The 11,369-nt window shown below is 57.4% G+C and overlaps 1 protein-coding gene across 6 annotated transcripts in view; it reads left to right on the plus strand.

Annotated features, from left to right (window-relative positions):
* TRIM9 (tripartite motif containing 9) overlaps positions 1-9,407 on the plus strand; it is a 69,939-nt gene extending 60,532 nt beyond the window's left edge. For 2 of the 6 annotated variants that reach the window (XM_072865639.1, XM_072865640.1), the window contains exons 8-10: positions 4,892-5,195; positions 5,990-6,152; positions 8,502-9,407. In XM_072865639.1, coding sequence (XP_072721740.1) covers positions 4,892-5,195; positions 5,990-6,152; positions 8,502-8,564 — 530 coding nt within the window. In that variant the 3' untranslated portion in view covers positions 8,565-9,407. Of the gene's footprint in view, positions 1-163; positions 677-3,078; positions 3,121-3,836; positions 3,861-4,891; positions 5,196-5,989; positions 6,153-8,501 lie in introns of those variants that run through there. The other 4 variants (XM_072865642.1, XM_072865644.1, XM_072865643.1 and 1 more) reach the window with 4 other exon arrangements.
* Positions 9,408-11,369: the final 1,962 nt, after the last annotated feature.

The raw sequence follows: 11,369 nt of genomic DNA on the forward strand, positions 1-11,369 counted from the left end.
CTTGGTGGTACTTAGGGTGATATAGCTTAGTACAGCCCTGCAAAATGCCTTTCAGCGTTACCAGCCCACTAGCTTTTATGCCAGTAATTATTGTGCACAAAAAGGTATGAGATTTATTGAAGAACGATGGGAAGGGTGCATGGTAACTTGTGAATTTTTTTAGGTGCGTTACTGTGAAGAGGTGCAGGACTCACTTTAAAGAAAAGCGTATTGAATTTGTCATGATGACATGGGAACATTGTGGAAGATGAAAATATCTTTATTGCCGATACTGTCAGAGGCAAGGCTTTGCTGAAGGGTCTCGCTGGGTTGCACAGCACCAGACATTTCTGCTCCATGCACCGTACGCACGCTCGCTGCAGGAAAGCAGGGTCCGTGCGTGCCGAAGCATCTGTGCTCTGGTCCGAGGTCTGGTCTTGGGCGATGGAGTGACACTGTGCAGCAGACCCGATTTCTGATCTCTAGTTTGCATTGATCTTACGTTTAGACACGCAGTCAGAAGAACAGACCCTCCCTTTTCCAGTGCCTTTGGAAAGATCGCAGCTTCGTAGAATGAGTCCTTTCTCCTCCACCCTTAACCTACAACCCAGCTTTCCGGGGAGATCCTACTTTGAGCTAAGATCTTCGGCCCACCAGCTGAGCTTGCATTCTTCTTTACAGTCCCTGAATTCAGCCGGTGAGCTGAGTGCCTCTGGCATTTCCTCTTGGTCTGTGCTTCTGGGCATCTCCAAAGTATTTGTTTGTTTTGTTCCGTTGTGTTTGTTTTTCCCATGACATGCGGATGGCAGGGGGAACTCCTTCTGTTTGTCCGTGGCCTGCTCCTGCCGCGGAGGGACGTTCAGTGGCATAGTTCTCGTGGTGTTGTTCATCTGTACGTACCAGCATGGGCAGTTTCGGGCGTGGGGTGAGAGAGCAGCACAGTAACTCCTCACGTGGGTGCTGTTCTTGGCAGGGCCGGCATGGCTGAACCATTTTGCACAGCCAGCCGGCAGAGCAGGTCCCTCATCTCTAGTTTGTATTGATCTCGTGTCTAGGGACAGTCAGAAGAACAGACCCTCCCTGGGAGAAACCTGTGGGGACATCTCGATGGTTTGCTTGCCCTATACACCCAGAAAATGCAGCCTCTGCTGTGAGATTTGTGCTGTGAAATTAGTTTGCTCGATTAAATCTAGACCGCTCTTAAGAAAGAAGCAAGTCTAGATGCAAGCGAGGTCTAGCTAAGGCCAGCTCACAGACCCCTTGCAGTCTGGCTTCTTAAGGCCCTGAAGATGTGGGCTTTCGTCTGCTCAGCTTTGAGCACTGGGCTCAGCTTTTGCAAAACCAGACGTGATCGTATCGAAGTCTCGTTTTCTGCAGAGCAGAGGAAACCACTCCTGTGAAACCTTGCTCGTCTGGCAGCACCCACAAGCGCTTTGCTTGCCCCCTTGCGCCCGGTCCTCGGGGGCTGTGGTGGGACGTAGGCAGTACAGGCAGAATGAGTGACGGTGTCGGGCAGCCAACGAAGGAGCCGCAGGCACAGTGCATCTCACAGCTGTTTTCTAACCAGTCGTTGCACATCTTCCTTTGCTAAAGATCCTGGGCCCTGATTCTTCCGCCGCTCTGGATTTACACCACTCCATGGGCTCCAATGGAGTAATTCACGGCTTTCTCTGGTGTAAGCCCAGGAAGAATGGGGGCCCCCGATTGTTTGATTTCCATCCCATAACCCGGAATGAGGAATGCTGCAGCATGACCCTTGCCAGAATAACCGGGGGCCCTGCAACTTTCTTTTCTTTGTGCTTTTTATGTTTTTTTTCTCATCGTACTGCTGTGCGCTAATGGCTTGAACTCTGTTTTGTTACGGACGTTTCTTACTCTGTGTCCAGTGTACGGAGATCCACTGCGATGGCCATGAGCAATACTTGTGTGTGCAGTACGGACCTCTGCAGCCGCGGTCTGGGGTGGTGGGGCAGGGCAAAACGGGGTCCGGAATGTGCCCGTGTGTCCGTGCTCTTTCGCACTCAGGTGTATTTGTATCACAGCGATGCACAGAGACCTTGAAAACCACTCTTTGAGTAGGAGCACGGGGCGCGATTCATTAAAACAGCCTCGGGAGGTGCTGCTTGGCACTCGCCACGGAGCGCGACTGCGGCCAGATGCTTTCCCGCCATCACGCACATCAGCAGGGTGAAAAGCCTCCTTCCTTGCCAGAGGAGAGGTGAAAACCAGTCACAGAGCAAGACAGGGTTTTCCTTAAAAATCCAGCACCTGTTCACGAATGCCCTCTCGTGCAGCACCAACGTGGGGCTTCGTGTTGCCCTCTCCTCCTGGCGAGGACAAGCTCCTGGATCAGGACAAGCTCCTGGATCAGTCCTGGGCTGCAGTCGGGCTCCCAGGAGGTGTTTGCGGCCAGCGGTCAGGCACAGCCCGGTCACAGGAGGATGAAGGGCCCCCCAACACATCCTGCCCGTGCAGCTGCAATCGAAGCTATGGCCCGGTGCCCTTTGGGTGCGAGTGGGGGTCTGAGGCCAGGCACCTGCCCCCGGGGACCCCCTCTCCTGCTCCACTCCTGCCCAGACCACAGACACAGCCGGGGAGGCAACCTGGGCGAGCCCGGCGGCCCCTATTCACTGGACACACCAGCGGCTGCTCTCCTTTCATCAGTCCCTGTCCTCCAAGGAGTGGGGGTTTTTTTTCAGTGATTCAACTGAGGGTCAATCTAGAGAATACTTATCAAGCGGCCAAGACATTCTGCCAAGGCTAAAATTTCCTGCTCCTTTTCTGGAGGAAAGGCCCATGATTTGGCATCCCGAGCAGGTAGCAGTCAGACTTGATGCTCTTGAAGGCTGTGATGGGATCTGGCAATGAAAGAGCAGATACTCCACGCTTCCCAGAGGTGAGACTCACCAAAACGGCCCACAGTCTGCACTCAAACTCCCGGGTCCTGTTTGCGACCCCTCTCCATGCTCTCTGGCTTTTAATGAATCAGGCCTCCCGTGGCTGGCTGGCTGCTTAGTTAAAGGTTAAAAGCTCATGAGTGTTTTTCAGGCGGTTGTTGTTTCTTAGCTGTGATGTGTGAAATGTAGTATCTCTTTATAGGATGCAATTTTGAGACACAAGGAACGCCTTACTCTCAATTAGGCAAGTATATTTATTACAATTAACTGGCACCTACTCCACGTTGCTCATCCTTTTGCCTTTTTTTTTTAATCTTTAACTTCTCTTTGGCGAGTGAGCAGCATTTCTTGCGCATACTCTGCTTGCAGGGCGCTCACAGATGTCATGGCAGTAGGCAAATTTGGTCATTTGCCACATGACGTAAAGGCATTTTAAGTTTTCCCCCAGATGGTTTTAAAAAGAAGCCTGGCGTCAGTGCTCTGGAAGTGGCCCTGTCATTAAGAACTGATCCTCCTGCTCAAACCAATATGTATTCCAGTTCATTAAGGGCTCTTGAACATGAGCCAAACGCCAAGGGGGTGATTAGCCCCTCTGCAGCTAATTGGAGCGAGCACTCGCTGTCGCTGGGTGCCCGGCCCACGCAGACTGCGTCCCCCCGGGGCAGCGGGGCTCAGCAGCCTGCAGGGTCAGGCCCATTCATTCCCCCGCAGAAGGAGCCCCGTGCCCAGCCCAGTGGGATTCCCTCCTCGGGCAGCTCGCCCACCGTGCCGGCCAGCCTACGGCCGCTGGCAGCCCGAGCCCATCCTCGCTCCGTCTCTCCCCACCTTTATGCAAAACGCTGAAAGGTCCGTGCGCTCACTGGAGAAGCAGGCAAGCAGAAATAGTTTCTCGTTCCTTTCTTTACCCAACTTTACGTGCTGTTTTCTCTCCTGCATGCCTTTCCTTGGGAATGACCACAGTTGACATTAAAAAAATGGTGGCAGGTACGGAATCACCTCCGTCAAGTTGCGCAACTGGGGCACCCGCGTGCATGTGAGCTGTCTTGTGAAACGATCCAATAAATCAATGAATAAATCTCACCAGAGTGTTTTGTTTTTCAAGCCGTATTTACTCCTGCAGGCGTGAGAGTGTTTTGTGGATGTGTCAGTTAACGTTTCAGTGACCGCTGGAGAAAACCACCTGGGGAACCGGGCTGGTGGCTTGTGAAACCCCGTGCCTCTGTCTTGTCGAGGACGTGACGCTGTATCTGTCAGATTTGCAGTATCCGAGTCCCGTGCATTTAAACCAGCAGCCGTACCGAGTCGTGGAGGTTTTTGGGCATTTCCAGCCTTCCCACGAGCTAGCTCTTGCCTTACATGTGGCTGGTTGCTCTGCAGGGAGGTTTCTCGGTGTGACGTAGCATCTCTGTCAATGTAGACCTTTGTACGTGCGTTTGGTTCCCAGGACTGCCAGCCCTCAAATACACACACAGAGTTTATCTGCTGATCCTCAGTCCCCTTCCCACGCTGGGCCTGACCCTGCAAAGCGTTGCTTGCATGAGCAACCCTTAGTCGGAAGAGTAAGTTATGTTAGCTAGAGCCTGGAGACCTGGCCAGGATCGCACGTCTCCTTCCGCTAGGGCCAAATTTTAGGAGATCGTGAGGATCCTGCGGGCTCACGAGCTGAGACAGTGGGAGGGGATGGAGACAGCCAGGCACCGGGGAGCAGCAAGAGCAAAACTCAGGAGTCCCAGCCATAAAACCTCAGCCACGCTGGCAGGCTGCAGCTGCGCAAGCTCGAAGCATCCCTCCGTGACGGAAGGTGCCCTCCGTGAGCCAGCAGCCCCCTCCGCTGCGCAGCTCCCTGCCTGCTCCTTGCTGCCGCGTTGCGGGCGGCAGCCCGAGCCCCCGCCGTGCCTTCGCGCTACGTGTCGGCCCTGCATGCAGCATGCGCTGTTTCGTGTCCGCTCCGCGTGGCTCGGTCGCTGACGGCCGCGCTGCTGCCAGACTAACCTGATGTTGTTTGTGTATTCCAGTTGCTTGGTTTTCTTTCGATCCTGCCTCTGCCCATGCTGACATCATCTTTTCTAATGACAACCTGACTGTCACCTGCAACAGCTATGATGACAGGGTTGTGCTGGGGAAAACGGGCTTTTCCAAAGGGCTCCATTACTGGGAGCTGTCAATCGATCGTTACGATAACCACCCTGACCCGGCCTTTGGCGTGGCACGCATTGATGTCCTGAAGGATGCCATGCTGGGCAAGGACGACAAGGCCTGGGCCATGTACGTGGACAATAACCGGAGCTGGTTCATGCACAACAATTCGCACACCAACAGGTACGTGGTCTGGAACAGGGTCTTCCTCCCAGAGACCACAGCCCAATCGCAGCCCAAGTAAGAGCCCGTGACTTTTCCGGTGGCACCTACAGGCGCCCACAGGAAGGGTGACATCGCTCCTCATCGCCTCTATTGGAGGTTGTGTCCTTGCCCCAAGCGAAGGACAGTCCCTGCCTCCCTGGTTCTGCCTTGCTCCGATATTCCGTCCCTGCCGACTGCGACTCTTTCCGTGCTGACTCTTCCCCCGAGCATGCACAGCATCACTCCTGTGTAGGACCTCCTTCCCGTTAACACCCAGAGCCTTGCAACCCGTGCAACAAGAAAACAGCGTTTGCCTTTATCCCTGTGCCACAGCTATTGCTCACTTTCCCCATGGGACAGCGGGGCTGGGGGCTTTGAAGCTTGCGGTAGCTTGGGGAGAGCCTGGTGTCACCTTCCTGCAGCCTCAAGAGCCGTGTTCCCTGCCGGGTCGGGTTTTGAAGTGGGCCCTGCAGCTTTGCTCCCCAGGTCCACTTGCTTTCCCCCGTGGCTGCGTTGCTGTGGCTGCTCTGGTAGGTAGCTTTGCCCTCAGGGACATCACGGCAAGCGGAGAGCACCTCTGCGGGAGGCTTGAGGAGGAGGTGCCCAGGGACTTGCGAGCGTGGCTGGGATGGGTGCAGGTCATGGCCTGGCTCCTGGGTGAGCTGTGAAGTTCAGCATCGTCAGCCGTTGAGGTCCATAGCCTGAACCCTGAGCCGGGAGCACAAGGGACGTTAAGCCACAGAGATGCTCTGATCTTCTTCTCGCCCCCGCAGAACCGAGGGTGGGATAACGAAAGGCGCCACGGTGGGAGTGCTGCTGGATTTGACCAGGAGGACCTTGACGTTCTCCATCAATGAAGACCAGCAAGGGCCCGTCGCCTTCGAGAACCTGGAGGGCCTCTTCTTCCCCGCGGTCAGCCTCAACAGGAACGTGCAGGTACGTGCTTTGACCGTGCTCTCTGGTGCACCACGGCAGCATACCCTGCGGCTGAGCTTGCTGGCAGACTCCCTCAAATGCTGCTGTCACTGCGGTGTGCGCTGATGCTCGGCAGCATGGGGACTTTGCGGAGCGGGGAGGGCTCTTGTGCAACAGGGGCAGCTTGGAAAGAGCTCAACTTAAACCCGAAACCAGCTGCGAGTCTTTCAGATCAGGACAGGCCTTCCTGCAGCCGCAGCTGCTGCCTCCGGCTCCCTGCTCCAGGTTTCTCCATCAGGGCTGATGAAGCACCAAGGTTCTCCAGCCCTCCCTGGTTGATGGGGTTTGACAAGCCCGTTTCGTGATACTACCCAACAAGAGCCTCGCCAGCTCTTGCAGCTCTCCCAGGGCCCAGATAGGAGCATTACCAGGGACAAGGGCACCTTTTAAAGCCTATTTTCCTCTGGGGAGTTTCAAACCCCTCTTCTCTCCCTCTCTCCCAAGCTCTCAGCTCTCCTGAACATCACCAAGCGGTGGCTCCCTGGGCCTATCCGGTATTTTCGTCTTTCATTTCTCTTCTCACTGATCGCATCCCTGCTATCATCTCCCCCAGTGAGTCTTTCCGCAGTCACTAAGCCTGGCTTTGGCACATCCACTCTACCACCGCTTGCACCTCCAACACTGCACAAGTGCCCAGGCACATCCTAGGACGCGTTGCACGTAACGGATGACCTCAGGGCGTCGAGCGTTTTGGCACGGTCTTCTGCAGTGGAAGGCAAAGGCATCACCTCTGCGCAAGGGCAGAGGCACCACGTGGCCCCTGTAAATTCGGGATCCGTGGGTTAGGGCATGGCTCTCTTTTGTCCATCAGGGCATAGGGTGTACCGCGCTGTCACCAAGGCCGTGACAGCTTTCCAGCAGTGCTGGAGGTTGGTCAGTGCCATCCCAAACCCTGGGAGCGTCCCTACCGGAGCGTCCCACCCCAAGGCAGGCAGAGGAGTCTGCCCGGCTTGGAGAAGGGCTGGCAAACGGGCGACGTGCCGGGGCTGTGCCGGGGCGTTTAATTAGGAAACACTAAAGCAGCCCATCTTGTCTGCGCTGGGTTTAGAGGTTACTGTATTCATTTGGTGTGCTAAAAACGTCCTGCTCTGGGACGGGTTTGATTCCTACCACAATCCCCTGCGCAGCCCTGAGACAAGCACGTTTCTGGAGCCCCTCTGCTTTCTGACAGTTCTCTGGGCAAGGCAGAGCTTAAATCCCCTGACAACAGAGGAGTCCCACGGGATGCTGATAAAAGGCTGCTAACAAACCCAAGCCATTCATTATCCTTCTTCGAAGGTATATGAGTAATTAAAAATTACTCTAATTAGGAGGCAAATAATTGTATTTTAGACAAAGTTTTCTGTAAGTCTGTATCCGAAGGGGAAAATGCTGCTGTTCCAATAAAAGACGGAATTGTGCTTTCCTCCCAAATTCAAGTATTTGTGGAAGAAACTGAATTACCCCTGCACAGCTCCCCGGCACGTGTGTGGGTGTTTGCAGGACCTGGCCCCTTGCCCGGTCAGTCCGTACAAGTGGAGCCTGCCCATATCCCTTCCCACAGACCGGGGTTTTCCTAGAGGCAGTGAGCAGCAGGTCTCTGGTATTTCTTTCACTTCCCTTTGTCCCTGTGTTGCAGTCTCTGCCACATCGCTCCCATCCCCGGAGGACGCCAGGCCGAGTGCCTAGCTCCCATTTCTCACTCGAGCATCCCTTCGCGCCGTAGCATGGCCCTGCCCCGGCACCCTGCTGCTGCTCAGCTTCCCCACTGCGAAGGTCCCTCCTCCCGCCGGCGATCGGCCACGTCCCCTCCGCTGTGTGGCCCGTGCTCGGCTCGGGGGCTTCTCGGAGGTCTCCTTCTGTACTGAGCACCTTCGCTGTCCTTCAGGCCCCTCCGTAGCCTTTTTGTCCATCCCACCTGCAGAAAGACCCAACTGCTGCCGTGTCCCACCTCTCCGGCAGCTGGCTGTTGGACTTATCCGCAGCCCGCTGGGAATGTTTGGGACTTGGTACCACTGGTACGAGCGGTCTCACTTCACGCTGGAGCTGTGTAGGGGATCCTGCAGCACAACCGAGTCGTGAAGCAGCAAGATGGAGCCATCGCCGTGGTCCCGGTGATGGCCTCTCCCACCCCCCCAGGTCCCCGCTGCAGCGGAGGCTGCGCAGTGGGGCAGGAGGAGCGGTGGGCTCCCTGCGACGTCCCCGGCCGCATCCTGCCTCTCCCCTGGGGCAGCTCCTGCCCTCCCTGGAGACGGCGTGCCAGCTGCCGTTCCGTGGGCTGACCCAGCAGGCATGGAGGGACGCAGCTGAGCCCTGTGTCTCTCATTGCAGGTGACGCTGCACACCGGCCTGCCGGTCCCCGAATTCTACGCTTCGCGCTCGGCCATGCCATGAGGATGCTTCCGGAGCCGGCTGCCTCTTCTCAGGACGAGAGGAGCCAGCCCGTTCCCTCCTGCGGGACGAGGCCGGCCGCCGAGCTGCCGGGTCCCTGCTCGGCCGCCGGCCGGAGACGGGGAGGCGAAGCGGGAAGGAAGAACCTGGCTTTTGGCCGTCTCTGATCTCCGCCCTCCCGCGCTGTCCTGTGTGTGTGCGCTTCGCTGTTTAGCTCTTTTTGGCTGATGAAGTACCTAGGTAGCCTGAGATGTTCCTCTGTGTCCGCTTTTAGGTTTGGTTTTATTGATTTGAGTTGGGGTTTGGGGGGGGGGGTGCAGTTTCGTCTCGTTTGGCAGAGCGCTTTCCCCTCCCGTGGGGCTGGCCGGAGGGACCGAGGAGGGACCCCCACCACGGGAAAGCTTTCACCCACGCCAGCCCCGTTACTTTGCAGGATATTTCTTTCCCCCGTGGCCTTTCTTGCAGAGCGCCCTCGGTCACGCGTAGAGGTGGGTCCTGGATTACCAGTCAGTCTCCGCGTCCTTACCGAAACACCCGGCCCTGTCCCTTGTCCCCCCGAGGCATTTCTGTGGGGCGCAGCGGTGGGGCAGGGGCGGCCACCCTGTCCCGGGGTGCTCTGGGTGCCGGCAGGCCCTTGGTCCGGCACCAAGCGCCTGCGCGGTGCTCTCCCCCTGCTCCCCGCAGCCCAGCGCCGGCACGCGTGCCACAGCCATATGCCGGAGAGCCCTCGCCCGGCTCTTTGGAGATTAGCGTTTATTTTTTTATAGTTGCCGTATAAAGCCTAGCCTTAAATACTAACTGATAGTGTCCTTCCGTTCACCAGAGAATTTGTTCTGCAGTGAGGGTCTGTCGGGGAGCCCGGGGATGGGGACGGGGATGGGGACGGGGACGGGGACGGGCAGGAAGGAGAGCTGGCCACAGCCCTGCCACGCACTCAGGAATACGTGCCCGTTGCCCTGACTGTCTGGTAATTCAGAGGCAGGAGAGGAGCGGGAGGTCGTGGGCGCTGTGCCCGGTGCCAGCCCCCGTTCCCGTGCCGAGGGCGCCTGCATGCGCATGTCCCCACGCTTCGCTTTTCGGTCCCTCGCCATCTCCCCAGCGCGGCTGGTGGGGCCGGGGGAGGCGGCGGTGTCGCTGCTGGGCCGGTGCCGGCGTGCCCAGCCTGGCCAGAGAGCTGCAGCTCATCGATCCGGGGTCGGGGAGAGCTACGGGAGTACCGGTCCAGCAGAAAGACAACTGTAAATAGACCATTCCCTTCCAGCGCGCCCTCTCTCTAGGACGGTCCCGTTTGTCCCCTTGTTGCTCTAGTATTAAGTTTACCTAATTTATTGGATGGGTGCTATCTTGTTGACTTACACCGAGGAGTTTCTCTCAGCTGCAGGAGAGCCGTGTTGCAGGACAACGCCGAGCAGCTCTTTGGTGAATTCCTGACGAGCCCCCGTGGCCGGCTCACCCGGGGCTCCTCTCTCAGCCGTTATCCCCCGTTCTTTAGGATGTTCATGGTGCTTATTAGACTCCCAGTGATTGTAAGACGTCGTCCCCCTGTACCGCGATGATAGCTGCATACAGCCGCTGTACCGACGAGAAGTGTCATGTTTGCTGTTCTAATAAAAGACTTTTATGAGAGAAGGGCAGAGCTTCCCAGAGCATCTCTGTGCCGCCGCAGCCCCTGGCTTCGGTTCCCGTCTCGTCCCCCCCCGGCGCGGTCACCACAGCGCACTGCACATCCCTGCGCTGTCCCTGTCGGGAGACGGCAGCAGAGAACAGACAGAACTCGGTTCATGGGAGGGAGGGGGGCACAGAAGCCAGCTGAAACCCAGCACTGTGGCAGCACCGTGAGATGACCGAGGGGCGGGGGGAGCTCATGCCACCGTGTCCCCATCCCCAGCACCGCAGCATTTTCCACCCCACGACCAGGAGACGCCCCAGAGGGAGAGGGGGCATTGCAAACCCCATGTGACCCCCGTGGGGCTCTCGGGGAGCTAACCCAGGCACGGCCATGAACCCCAAATCCAGCAGCCCCCCATCCCACACAGGCTTTTCCTGACGCTTTCCCTTCCCCGGCACGCTCCCACCTCCCTTCGTGTGCACGAGGAGCGGTGACGATTCCCCATTCCCAACGTGGGTGCTGAGCTGGGACAGCGGAGAGGGGAGGGGGCAGCTCGACAGCGACACGGGGCCCACCCGGGGCCCCCCGCTCCGCCTGCGGCCATCAGCAGGGGAGTCTGGGGGGCCGAGGGATGGTCCTGGGTGCCGAGGAGCCAGGATGTAAGGAAAGAGGGATGGCATCCGGCGGGAGGGAGGAATTACCTAGGCTGGATACAGAGCAGCATCTCCCCGGGGGGACAAGCCGCTGCACCCAGCACAGCACAGCCACCCCACCACCAGCCCCTGCCTGCCAGGACAAGAGCTGGTGGCAAGGACCAGGTGGGGAAGCGAGATAAAATAATAGAAATCGGGAGATGTCAAGAAGTGAAAGAGCCCAGCATCGTTGTGACACGGTGCTGGCAACATTAAAATCCCTTGGGGGGGGAGAGGGGGGGTCTTTCTTCCAGAAATAGGGGCACACGCTAAGGGATGAGTGGTGCTGGGGCCATTTCTGAAGGCAAGGCAAGGACGGTTCTCCCAGGGGCCTGAGAAGGGCTCGCCGTTGGGGCGTTAGCGCCCGCTCTGCGTTTTCTCAGAGTGCTTCAAGAGAAGTTTTCAATGCGAGGCCTCTGAGCTCATCATGGGCTCCAGTCCAGGGCTAAAGAAAAACCGCTAATGCATTGCATTAAGTGCATTTATGTCTCAGAACAATGCTTGTCC

This window comes from Ciconia boyciana, chromosome 6 (genome assembly GCF_034638445.1).
Source record: "Ciconia boyciana chromosome 6, ASM3463844v1, whole genome shotgun sequence".
Classification (NCBI taxonomy): Eukaryota; Metazoa; Chordata; class Aves; order Ciconiiformes; family Ciconiidae; genus Ciconia; species Ciconia boyciana.